General features: G+C 53.0%; 4 protein-coding genes across 4 annotated transcripts; all 4 read left to right on the top strand.

Moving 5' to 3' along the window:
* Positions 1-1,256: 1,256 nt before the first annotated feature.
* Positions 1,257-2,429, top strand: JKF63_00780 (uncharacterized protein; the record flags this gene model as incomplete). Its single annotated transcript, XM_067896829.1, has 1 exon — positions 1,257-2,429. One exon carries the CDS (start codon positions 1,257-1,259, stop codon positions 2,427-2,429), a length of 1,173 nt encoding a protein of 390 aa, XP_067752986.1.
* Positions 2,430-3,576: 1,147 nt separating this feature from the next.
* Positions 3,577-6,114, top strand: JKF63_00779 (uncharacterized protein; the record flags this gene model as incomplete). The annotated part of the gene is made up of 1 exon (XM_067896828.1): positions 3,577-6,114. One exon carries the CDS (start codon positions 3,577-3,579, stop codon positions 6,112-6,114), a length of 2,538 nt encoding a protein of 845 aa, XP_067752985.1.
* Positions 6,115-7,258: 1,144 nt separating this feature from the next.
* On the top strand, positions 7,259-7,999 carry JKF63_00778 (uncharacterized protein; the record flags this gene model as incomplete). Its single annotated transcript, XM_067896827.1, has 1 exon — positions 7,259-7,999. The coding sequence occupies one exon, from the start codon at positions 7,259-7,261 to the stop codon at positions 7,997-7,999; it is 741 nt and encodes a 246-aa protein (XP_067752984.1).
* A 2,497-nt stretch (positions 8,000-10,496) lies between these two features.
* JKF63_00777 (uncharacterized protein) lies at positions 10,497-11,300 on the top strand (the record flags this gene model as incomplete). Its single annotated transcript, XM_067896826.1, has 1 exon — positions 10,497-11,300. The coding sequence occupies one exon, from the start codon at positions 10,497-10,499 to the stop codon at positions 11,298-11,300; it is 804 nt and encodes a 267-aa protein (XP_067752983.1).
* Positions 11,301-13,040: the final 1,740 nt, after the last annotated feature.

Below are 13,040 nucleotides of genomic sequence, written 5' to 3'. Positions count from 1 at the left end.
AGTTCAGCTTTTGTTTGTTTGTTTGTTTTACTATCATTTTGCTTTTCTGCAGTTCTTTGCTTGGTGCTCCCCCCCCTCCCCCCTCCCCCCTCCCCTTTCCTCTGGTGATTTTTTCTTTTTTCCGCCTGGACCTGTATGTGTGTATTTGGCGTGTGGTGCATTTGCCGTCAAGCGGCGTCGCCAATGTCCCTCCTTGCGCAGCAAATAGACGTCGAGAAATCATGGAGAGACACCAGGTGATGCACACTCTACAAAGCAGAAGCGAGTAACTTTGAGAGGGAAGACCAATAGACAAAAAAAAGAGGGGAAAGAGAGAGCGGGCGCAGAAGACACTTCGCCGATGGACTACTACACACGTACCTGTGCCCCAATGTTATTCCTTCTCGGTTACTAAACTTGCGAAGAGTGCTGTGCATCGGTGCAGCTCAGAATGCGTCTGTGATGTGCTCTGGGCTCAAAAAAAAAACGCCACGCGCCTCAAGTACTACCGACGAGCCTCAGAACTCCCTCGAGGCTTCTGTGCTGGACTGTTGCCCCCCTCCCTCTGATGTTTGTTAACCTTTGTCGGGATTCCTCCGATGTGTGCATCTTCACTCGAGTCTGAGTGCTTTTTCCCGGGAGTTCCTGCATCATGTCGACCTCTCCTCCTTCCCCCACAATGTCGTTTGAACCTCTTCCCGTGCCTCGTGTTTTTTTTCGTGTGTGTATGTGTGTGTGGATGGTTGCCGCTCCTTCTTTCCCCTCTTTCCCTACTTTAATCTCCCTCGCCCGCGCATTTTCACGTGCGGCATTCTCACAACATACAGAAGGTTGAGTGGCGGCGCTCCTGTTTTTTTTTGTCGTGTGTGTACGATTCTCTGCGCAACGGTCTGGCTATCACGGCGCTCGTCAATTGTGCAGTGCGGATCATGACCGTAACCACGGAACCCGCGGAAGCTGCTTCAAATAGAGCCAAAAAAACACATAAACAAGGCGGACTCTCACATAGATTGGAACCGATCTGGTTTCTGTTACACTGCTAAACTCCTGATAACGATAGGATCACCTCGACGGCTGGCGTCATAGAGTGGTCTACAGCACCCCTTAACCATTTCCACTTGTAGAGATCTCAGCTATCTTTTTGCCACTTGCAATCGCCACTGGGCTGTACGTGTGTCTCTGCCCCCTTTTACACCCAAGAGGGGGAGCCCCGCCACGACTGCCTCCGACTTGATTCATGACACCCACCGCCTCGCGGCAGGTATACATTCACAATAATGTCGACACTGAACGATAGTCGTAATACCAGCGGGCGTCCTCTTCTAGACACAATGTTACCCAAGTCGGCATTGAGGGGAACAACGCCCTCATTGTGTGGCGACGGTGTAACGTGTAGGCCCTGCGGTGGCAGAGATGATGTTTGCGAATCGGAGCCAGGCTTTGATCGCTCGGGAAACACCCAGAGCGAAGATGAGGATGCCGGCCAAATCGCCTCCTCACCCGAGCAGCAACTCAGTCTCGTTCGGCGAGATGTACGTCGGCATGAACGTCAGATCGCTTGCCTCTTTGGTGAAAGGCATCAACACTGTGAGCACTTGGCAAATGTTTATGAGGAGTTGGAAAAGGTGCTCCAGCGGATCCACATTGCGCCCTTGCAGAGCTTCAAGGGTTCAGCTCCGTCTTCCTCCGCTGCGCCGTTTTCTACAGCGAGCAGCGACGAGGACGGCTACGCGGCGTCGAATACCGCAACAGCCCCCGCGCCTTCACCGCAGCAGGCCTTTCACCACGTTTTGCGTCAGCACCAGGATCGCGTATATGACGTGCTTCTGGACTACCGGCAGCAGATAGACAAACATGAACGCCAAACCGAGCGGCGTCTGTGCGCCATAGAAGATGCACTTGCACAGATCCAGTCAGACGTCCGCGATCTGCAACATACAGGTACTGCCCAGTCGGCGGAGCTACGGCACTTTCAGCAGAATGTGCGCCAAAGCGTAGAGGCGGTGGTGACGCAACAGGAGGCACTGCGTGCCTCCAGCGAAGTAAGCAGTGAAGCACGAGACACCATGGCAGCGAAGCTGATGAGCAAAATTCAAGAAGATGTTGCTCGGTTGTATGCCGACACCAAGGCGATGCGAACTCAGCAAGTTCAAAGCGAAAAAGAATTCGAGCAGCAGATACGTTCGCTGTTGTCGGCTCAGCAAAAGGTGGAGCAAGAGCTGGAGGTGCAGAGCGCGTCTATTGTGCGACTGCAAAACCAGGATTCACTTGAGGGTGCCTTTCATGAGGTGAAAGACTGGCTGGGTGATCTGGAGAAGCGCATGGTCAGTCGTGGGGAGCTGCTGCAGTGGACAGAGTCGCTACGGAGTGAGATCCATCAAATGCGACGTGTCGTGGGGGGATCATTCGCGCCCTCGAGCGAATCCGCTGCACCGTCTCAAGACGCATAGCGGAGATCTTTCGCGTTTGGTTGTTGTTTTAATGGGGGTACAGCGGACATCATCTCGGTGCGTGTAAAAATGGTTCGGGATTCCTTCCTCCTCCTTCCACCCCCCTCGCACACACACGCACACACAGACGCCACCACAACCATCACCTGCATGTCCGACTTCTCGTTGTTGTTGTTGTTGTTGCGGACAGTGTCCCTCTCCTCTTGATTGTTGTCGTACTACGGCCGAGTCGTTGCATTTTCCCTGCTGTCGCGCTATACACGCTGCTTCAGTGGCGTGGTGTGGGGTCTCTCCGCAGTCGAGAAAAAAAAGGGGGTGGTCCACTTTAGTCAAAACAAAAAAAAATGAAATATTACACGCCACGGCCTGCACTTTTTTCGCACGCGATATCACTGTCCACCACAACGGACACGATATTTTTCGACTCAGTGTAGGAATGAGAGGACTGGCGGACTCGGATCTCCCTCTATGTTGCATGTTTCTGCACGTCTCTATGGCCATTCAACGTGTTACGGACACGATCTCCTTGCTATGGGCTCTTGCACATGCCAGTGCGCCTGTGTCGGTACTGCTGTCACCCCCCCCCAATGACTGGCGCAGAAATTCGGCGAATGAAGGCGTTTATGCCCCCCCTTCCCCCTGCGCCTCTTACTCACTTTCATGTGCGCTTGCCCCTTTGTGCTTCTCAACCGCTCCTTGTCTCTTTCTCAATCTCTTTCTATATTCCTTCCCTACCCTCGCCTCGTGGCTTCAAGTTCGTGGCAAGGGTTTGCGCACGAGAAGCATTCGCGCAGAGCACGTGCACTCTTTTCGTACACCCTGAGGGGGAGCACGGGGGCCTGCTGAGCAGCTGCATTCACGGGCCCTCTTGGGCGTGGCATCCCTTCGCCTCCTTTTTCTCTTTTTCCCCGGCTCATTTTCTCTCTATATTTGTTCTCCTCCCACCAGAGGAGGAAACAAATCGAGCAAAATTTCTCTTTTTCCCGGGTCTTGCTAGGCCTGCCCTCTCTCTTGCCATCCCCCTCCCCTCCTTCCCCCCTTCCTTTGTCCTCCCCCCTTTGAGAGGAGGTGCAGAGGGGTAACTGACTCCCACGTCGTCACTGCTACCTCCGAAAGAAGTCAGCGCACTGTTCCCATCGTAACCACAATGGCGGACGCAGTGAAGCCTACCGTGTCCGTCTCGGACACCCTCTTCAACTCGTTGGAGAGGGACTTCAAGCAGGCCATGTCTGCCTTGGAGGGCGAGGAGTCGCTGGGTCACTTTCGACTGGAGTACGAAAAGTTGTACCGCTGTCTCAAAAAGGTTCACACATCGGAAAGCAGTATTGTCGCGCAGTGTCAGCAACTGACGCAAGAGTTGCTGTCCAACGCAGCGAAAATGCAAGCCGCCGTGAAGCTCTCACAGGGCGACCACAGTACCATCGAGGCGCTTAAAAAGGAGATTGAGAAGGCATGGCGCACCGTGGACGTGGCAAATCAGAAAGATCAGCGTGCGCGAGATATGGTGAAGACTCTGAAGCAGGAAATCCAGTCCCTGGAAAACATGATTCACGAGGGCACCTCAATGGGTAGCGACCATACTTCGACCCTGGAGCAGCTCAAGCTCGAGAACAAGCGTCTGTTGTCAGAGACGGAGGACATGACAAAACAGATCGAGGACTACACGAACGGGATTGCCGAGAAGACAGCCACTCTCGGTAACCTGAAGACCTCGACTGATGCGGCGGTGCAGGAGCGGAGGCTCTTGTCCAACCGTCACGAGCTTCTGCGGCAAGAGTACAACCGTGAGCGCAATGCGCGCGAGAGAGCCGAATATCAGGCTCGCGAGCTCGTTTTGGCACTCAAGACGCGTGAAAAGGCGCTGCAGGAGCGTCAAGAACGCTTGTATTCAATCCGGAAGCATGCCGAGACGCAGCAGGCCGAGCTAGAAAAGCTCCAGCGCCGACGGCAAGCACTACAGCAGCAGCTCGAAACCGCCGAGAAGCAACTCTATCACACCCAGCAGTCCTACAACGACAGCGTCGACACAACCGCTGATCTAAACGAGCGACTGCACGATATGGAGAAACAAATAGCCGCCACTGAGAGGAAAATTGTAGAAACACGTGATGAGTGCGTCCGCGTGACTCGCATCGAGGAGCGCGACTTTGGCGAGTTCGACCGTCTGAGACAGCAGATTGATAACATCCGAAAAGACGAGGTGAACATTGCGTACGAGGGGGAGACGGTGTCCAAGCGCATCGCTGCGGTGAGGCAAGAGAGGCAGTCCCTGCAGGACGCACTGAATCTCCTGAGCCGAGAGTGCGGGGCCCTCGAGAAGAAAGGCGCCAAGGAGGAGGCGCTGCAGGCCGCGACACAGGCTCTCATTCAGAACGAGGCCGAGCAGCATGCGGAGCTGGAAGCGTGCATTCAACAGGAGAGTGAAATCGGACGTCGTCTTGGAGACACGCTCCAACGCCTGGAGAAAGAGCGTGATAGCTGCGTGAACGAGGTGTCGCAGATGGGTGGGCAAAGCCACAGCGCCGAGGAAGAGCTGAAAGTTGCGGCGTTGCAAGTGGAGGAGGTTCAGCGGAAGCTCGACGAGAGCGAACGTCGCCTAACGCAGCAGCAGACAAAGTACGAGCACATGCGGGCAGAGCGCAACCAGCTTTCCAAGCGCCTCGTTGACGCGCAGGATGAGATTGTCGAATATCGACAGCGGGTGAAAATGGTGGACCGCCAGGTGCAGCAGTTCAAGGAGGAGCTGGCGCAGAAGGCGCGCAAGTGCCAGAATGACAAATCGATGTGCAAGATTAGCAAGGAACGCCTCATGAAGTCCCGTCAGCTTGTCAACGACAGCACCGCTAGCTTTGACGCGACGAAGCAAGAGGGAGAGCGGCTCGGGCAGGAAGTCAAACAGCTCCTGAAGGTGGTGCAGGAGTGCGACAAGAACCTCTTAGAGCAACAGCGTGAGTTCCTGAAAATGAGCAACGAGCGCGACGCCCTCGCCGCCCAGCTGATTCGCCGCAATGACGAGCTGGGCCTGCTTTACGAGCAATTGCATCTTCTACAGGACAGCATCAACGAAGGAGAGGCGGTGTACCGCGACAGGCTGCAGGATATTCGCCTGCTTCATTTCAAGCTTCGGGAAGTGGAGCATCAGTCTATGCTGGCGCACATCCGTGGGACTGAAATCTCCAATATTAAGGGTCGGTTGCGCGCCAAAAAGAAGGATGTGCTTCTGGAGGAGGCCAAGGTGGCTGCCCTCTCCGAGGAGCTCGAGAATCCCCAGAATGCGTCTCGGTGGCGCCGCGTTGGCGGTGCCTATCCTTCGATGGCGGATCTGCTGCCAAAGATGAAACTACTCCAGCGCAACTTGCTCCTCCAGTCAGAGGAGTGCATGAAGCAGGACATGACACTCGACGTAAAGAGGAGGCTGTTGATGGAGCTGCAGGCCATGGCGGCGCGTCAGCCCGGTCCGGAGGTAGCGCAGCACCTCAACGTGTACAGGAAAGACCTGCAGAAAAAAAACGCGCAAATGAAGCAAAAGGCATCAGAACTCAACATGATGGCCACACGCACAGCAGAGCTTCGGTACGAGGTGGCACGTCTTACTCGTGAGCTCGACGAAGCGCGGCAGAAATACTACAACATGAAAGTCAAGAATAGCTCCATGACTGCAGCAAATTCCCTTCCTGTCTCGTAAGCGATGAGATCCCTGTTTGCCGGTAATCGACGAATCGTCAGCGAGAGCCCTGCACACGCCCGCTTGTGAAAATATGTGTTTCTCACGGAGTCTTTGCTCCTTGTGTGATTTTGTTTTTGCTGCTTCACAAGAACAGCTTCATGACCGCTTTTCTTGAGTATGTCGCTGCGTCTATGGAGGCGCAGGCACGTATTTTCACCAACTGTTCTTGTTGTGGCTGCCATCATATATGCCCCTCTTAGAACACGTTTTGTGTGTGTGTGTGTGTATGTGTGTGTGACTGTCTGTCTCAGTCTTTTGGCTTCACCCCATGTACAATACAAAGTAAGAAATATCGTTGACTGACATCGCAATTCGCGCTGAAGACTTGCGCTTTTTTCTTCGAGTTCCCGTTACGACACCCAGCGGCTTTTATCGCCCCGAGGCGATAGAGGACGTCATGTACTGTCTTACACTTTTTTTTTTTACTCTGACCCCCCAAAAGAAAAACATATGGCTCGCAAAGGGGGGGGGGGGGGAGGAGGAGGAGCGCCTTCTGCTCTCGCTCCTTTAACCCTCGGGTGGAGATGAACCGAAAAAAAGCGACTGTTATGGGAAGCCCAATGACCGTCTCTTCCGGCAGTATCTGGCATAGACGATTTGACAGCCCCGCACCCACCCTTGGTGGGAGTCCCACGTGAGGCGAGGTCAATAGGCATTGCGTGTGCCTTCGCCCGAGCTATTGAAGGCGTCTTTGACGCCTTGGATCGCTTCCCTCATCGTTTGGCGTCACATGTCCCCCCTCCTCCCCCACATATGCGCCCCCTTTTTTTTGTGGTGATGCTCGCTGTTGCTACTGTTGCCCGGTGATGGTTGCACGGCCTTGTTTCTCCCCTCTCCTCTTATTCTCTTCCTTCTCCTCTCGCTCGTACCGTCGACACATGATGGTGGTCTTTCATGCGCACCTTCTCTCATTTTCCTCATCGTGCAATCGCCATACTACTCGGCTTCACTCCAAATTCTTGATCGCACATTGTCGGTTGACCCACACGGATGTGGGCACTAACACAAACACGTGCATGTATCCGCCAACACCTGCCTTCAGTTCTTCCACCCGTTGTGTTTCTCATTCCCTTCTCTTTATCTCCATCCACAACCCATCATCATGTCCGCTGTGGAGTCTGGCTCGAAGGTTCTCCGGATGAAGGAGAGCGACGCGCAGAAGCTGCTGGCGATGCGCTGCCACATCGGCACACGCAACCAGAGCAGCGCGATGAAGAAGTACATCTACGGCCGCACGCCGGAGGGCAGCAACATCATTGACATTCACATGACGTGGGAGAAGCTGATCCTCGCTGCGCGCGTGATTGCTGCTGTGGAGAACCCGAAGGACGTGTGCGTGTGCTCGTCGCGCCTGTACGGTACCCGCGCCATCTACAAGTTCTCGCAGCACGTGGGCACGAGCTTCCACGGCGGCCGCTTCATCCCTGGTACGTTCACGAACCAGATCCAGAAGAAGTTCGTGCAGCCGCGCGTGCTTGTGGTGACGGACCCGCGCACGGACCACCAGGCCATCCGTGAGGCGTCGCTGGTGAACATCCCTGTGATTGCGCTGTGCGACACGGATGCGCCGCTGGAGTTTGTGGACATCGCGATTCCGTGCAACAACCGCGGCATCAAGTCGATTGGTATGATGTACTGGCTGCTTGCGCGCGAGGTGCTGCGCCTGCGCGGCACGATTGTGCGCTCCGTGCCGTGGGAGGAGAAGGTGGACCTGTTCTTCTACCGCGACCCCAACGAGGCTGCGGAGGAGAGCGCCGCTGCTGCCGCTGCTGCACCCGCCGCCGATGTCGAGGAGGGCTTCGGGTGGGTGGAGCGCACCGACGACAACGCGTGGGAGGCGTAAAAGCGACTACGTGTACGCGGCTGAGACGACACTGCCTAATGCGCCTTCTTTCCTGCATTTGCTGTCTGAGGCACACTGCGCTTCCCGTCGTTTTTCCTTTTTGTTCCGGACCTGACCAAGAGAGGAAGGTAAAAGTTATGTAAGCCCTTACCAACCTTGTTGGCCGCCAGATGTGTTCGACGCGGGAATCGACCCACCGACAACGCTAGCATGGGGCTCACTTACTTAGCCCACACGCTCTCTCTCTTATTCCACTCTTTCTGTTGGTCACATTGTTCACCGGCCCCACTGACACCCCGATAGAAGTACGCTTGTCTTCCGTTTGGGGGGTTTTCGACTGTTTTCCCATCCTAGTGGGTGCGCTGGGCACGGGAGTGCGGTTTTTTTTTTTTGGCGGCGCGGGCACGTTCTGTGGCCTGAGACGAGTCGAGGATTCGAGCGAAACATCGGATTGAAGAACATCGCAATTCTTTCATGATTTGACTGATCATTTTAATGCTTTGAGTAAACATTACCCCCCAACCCCCCACAAAAAAAAACAAAAGAAAAACAAAAAAGTAGAGGAGCCAAAGTGCGCTTTGGCTCTCGACTACTCGTCCGTAGCACGCACAGTCAACAACCCCCTCCTGCGTTGATGTGAATCAACAGTCTTGTAAAGGCTAGCGCAGAAAAGGGGTTTTGCTAGACTATTCAGCATTTTCTTTCAGCGATGTAGTGGCATCAGGAGCGATGGAGCGAGGGGCTTGAAAAGTAACAGCCCTTCGTGCTTTATCTCACCGCTTTAGAAGGGAGAAAAGGGGGGGTTCTTCTTCTGAGCAGTGGGTCCAGGACCAAGTCATTAGAGCTCCGGGGAGCTGAATAGCTACCGCTTCGAATACGGCCTCTTCCGGAGGATGCTGCTTGGAGTGTCACTTTAACATACTTTTCTAAAACCCTTCCCTATCTGTGAATCTTTTACCCCAGCTCTCACTCCTAGCCACGTGTGCGCCGTCGAGCTGTCTAGGGTGTGGTCGCGAACTCGTCGAAGCGCATGAAAAATATTTAAAAAAACATTAAAAAGCAGCACAGTGCTACCTTCTGGCGGATAAGCGTACTTGTTCTGTGACGCAGAGAATTACCTGGGGCGTCCACTTTTCTGTTCCTATCACAAGCACACCGGGAGTGGAGCAAAAAGAGCTCTCTCTGTCTTTCAAGTAGCGCGGCGGTTCGCTGCAATTCGCAGTGTCACGTTGGTGACATACTGGGACACCGGTGCTGGTTTGGGGCCGTATTCTATGGTAGAGAGGGCGCGGTCCGTGTCTACATTGTTTTGGAAGCTATTTTTTCCGTTTTTCGATATCTCAGGCTACCTTTATCTCCCTTCCCCCCCCCCCTTCCACCATCATCACCACAAAAAAAAAGATAGCCTGGTATTCTCTGACTCTCGCTCGACCCATCAGATTTGTCTGTCTGGCACGATCGTCGTTGCCGGTGGCATCTCCTCCTCCTTTTGGTTGCTTAGCCTCGCTGCACAGAGGCCAAGTGGACTGTACGGCGACGAAAGGAAGGAAATGAAAGGGGTGGTGAAAAAAAAAATTATTTGTTTGTGTTTGTTTAAGCAGTGACTTTTACACACAAAAAGCCAAAAACGTTTTTTTTTGTGGATCGCTCTGCTTTGATTAAACCATCGACACATCGACTCCTGAAACTACTTCGTCCTCGTCGTTTTCTTTTTTTTGTGTGTGTGTGTGTTTTCTTTACGTCATAGCGCCTTTTTTTGTTCCGTATTCACGGCACTTCCGTTTTCCTCTTCTACCCTCCCCTCCCCTCCCTTCACTTTGTCTACCCCCCCCCCCCAATTCTCCCCTGCTACATTACCTTTTGCTCGAGTATTGCACACTTGATGCTCTTTTTTTTTACCCCCTTCTTTTCTGTAGCACCGAACAGCCACAGCTTTGGCCTTGAAGAAGTGGCTCGTTTTCTTTTTTTTGGGGGGGGTTGATTGCTCGATTTTTTCTCGATTTCCTTTTCTGGTTCTTCCCTACATATATTTATTATATATATATATATATTTATATATATTTATCTATACATTTGGTGCATTGGTGCTGAGCTGCTTGCCTCTGCGGGTGTGCGGCTGCGTTGTACGGTTTCAGCGGTATTTTCGGTGTGGTATTGGCTTAGGCTGTCTTCCCTTTTTGTTGTATTATTCAATTTTCCTCCCTGCCTCTCCCAGTTGTAGTCCCCCCTCGCTGGTACGCTGTTTACCCACATTTAGATATTCGTATATTGTGTTTTTTGTTCTTTTTTGTTGTTGTTTCCACGCAGAATGACTCTTTTCAGGGGTGGTCTATGGATCAATCGCACTCTTGTTGTTATTCTCCTGGTCTTGTCCTCTCCACTACTCTTGGACATCACGCGGTTGCCCGACACTTTAACGGCTCAAGAATATGTTTTTTCTCTTTTGACTCCATGTAATGGGCTTCGGCTCTGCAAGTTGTGTGGAGAGGTGCTGGAGATGGTGGACTCCGCACAGCGCAGCCTGCTAAATCCATTTCGAGATGAGCTGACGCTTTCAGAAGCGGAAACGGATGCGCATGGGTCCTCAGCATATCAAGAATGTCTGCAAGAGCCTTTCCTACGTGGTTGCGACACGCTTATGGACAACGTCAGGACACAAAAAATCGCGTTAGCGAAGCGAGTTCTAAAAGATGTCCTCGAGAATAAACCGTTTCAGCAGAGGTGGGGTCTTTTAGGCGAAGACTACGTCATCGGCAACGCTGTGCAGCTTACTGCGTATATCTTTGACTCACAGGAGTTTGCTGCACGGAATGTGGCGTATCATCCCTCCACCTTCAGTCTTGGTGGCGACCCCGAGATGGATAGCCTGGTGACCGCCGTTTGGTTCCTGCGGCGTGATGTCACGGTACTCCATTATGAATTTTGCTATCCGCTCTGCGAAGGCAAGTTGACCGCTTTTGGCCGGGCTCGCCTTGCACTAGCGCGCTTTTACTTGCGACACGCCATCAAATCTCGCCTTCTGATTCTTCGGCGGGAGCACCGCGGTACGCTCGTGATTGCGGAGCTCATCATGATCGGCCTCGCGTTCTGCGTGGAGCGCTTGATGCGCTCCGGACTCACGTCCAGGGGAACCTCTGACGCGCGCGTGGTGCGCACGCAGTCTGTTACTTTAGCTTCAGCGTTTACTTGTAGCGGTTTGGCGGCTGGGGACAGTGCAGGTGCGGTGGACGCTGGCAGTGGCGGGGTTGGTAAAGTTCAAAACAGATCAGGTCGACGAAGGCGATGGGTTGTGGTGACTTGAGCTTAAATAATAATAAAAAGTATAAGTTGCCCTAGGGAAAGGATGCACTCCTCACAGGTGCTCTTAAATGGAGGGAGGGAGGGAGGGAGGGGGGGTGCTCCTCCGTCAGAATGTAATGCGTGTGAGTGTGTTGGTGATAAGGTGGTGCTTCGTGAGCAGGATGTCTTGGTGTTCAGAATGCAACGAGGTTGCCTGATGCGCACGTGGTGTTGCTCAGCCGTTCTTTTCTCCCTTGATCTGATGGAGTTGGCTGTGCAGCAAAGTTATTCTGAGGGCGGCTCCCATTTCATTGATGGTGGGCTATTGGTGTGATCTTGGTATCGACGTGTCGTGTTGCACAAGACCTCTGTTTTCACTACCCCCAAAGAGAAGTGGCAAGACAGTGCCAGCTAGCTGCCTAGCGAGTCAGTGAGCAGCGGGTGATCTGCAAAGTCGTTGTGGTGAAAGGCCTTATGCCTGCAGGTCTCCCCCGTTGTTCCTGTGCCGTGTTATGCTCTGTTACGAGTTCTGTACGCTCTCCTGGATTTGTCACTTTGACTTTTCTGAGCTCGTGGCACCCTCCCTTCACCGAGTACCTCCCTTCTCCGAAAGATGTAATGATTTGAGTCTGTCTGTGTGTGTGTGTGTTTTCTGTGTACTTTTTTTCTTCTTCACCTCACGCACTCGTGCTCACAAGCCCCCCTCCCCCTCCCCCCCCCTTTCCCTCAGCTCTCTCTCTTTGTTCATGTCTTCATGGTATATATATATATATATTTACATGATATATAATATTTTATTTTTGATCTTTGTTGTGCCCTCCGCTGTGTAACGTCGTGTGATGAGAAAGGCGCACACCCACACACTTCCTCCAAAACTGTCGTTTTGGATAGACTTATTACTATTATTTTTTTTTCCTTTCCTGGGAGAGGAGAGGAGAGAGAGAGGCAGGGCGGGGGGGGGGGCGGATCAGAAAGAGGAGGATGACAACGACGGAGGGAGGCATTCGCACACACACACACATCTACATAGCAGCTTTAGTCATCTGCACTACGTGAGGGTGTGTGGGTCAGTATTGAGTCTCTAAAGTGAAGGAATTCCTCACTCGAAAAAAAAGGGGGGGTGGGAGGCAGCGCATCTGTCATGTTGCTGCGAGGTGGTGGTGGTTTTAGCGTAGACGGGAGGAGGCACGTGCACCGAAGAGCACCCAATAAATTCACCCTCATGGGCCGGTACGTGAAGCTCGGAATGAGGCTCTTTGTCCACTTTTCCTGTCTAGACCCACCCGGAGTCATCTCAGCCGCTTTAACGCTTCACGTCCTCTTTGTTGACAATTTTTTTGTCATAATGTTTTTTTTTGTCCGTCTCTCATACGGGGAGTCACTTCAACCCTCTTTCCTCACAAATAGCCTTCCATCTATTCATATATATGTGAAGAACTCCGTGTTGGCCATCACACCGTGCACGTTACCCAGGGGCGATATTGCTCTTGTAGAGTGCTTTCCCCTCCCCCCTCGTGCTTCTTTCAAAAACGAAGAGGCGCACAGCTCTCTCTCAAGAGGAAAGAGTGGGGTGGGGGGGGGGCACATGAGCCCGGCTGGAAGCGCCCAGGCATTAGTTCCACTGGAACGTGAAGATATGTCTGACACGAAGCCTGTCCGTCGTTCAGCTTGCACACATTCACCTTTTCTTTTTCTTGAACTGTGGTCATAGAAAGGGATATACATATATAACCACCATGAGAGTTTTACTCGTGCCATCACC

Source organism: Porcisia hertigi, chromosome 36 (assembly GCF_017918235.1).
Source record: "Porcisia hertigi strain C119 chromosome 36, whole genome shotgun sequence".
In the NCBI taxonomy this organism is placed as follows: domain Eukaryota; phylum Euglenozoa; class Kinetoplastea; order Trypanosomatida; family Trypanosomatidae; genus Porcisia; species Porcisia hertigi.
Note: the sequence above shows the minus strand (reverse complement) of the source record. Positions and strands in the feature narration are given on the sequence as shown.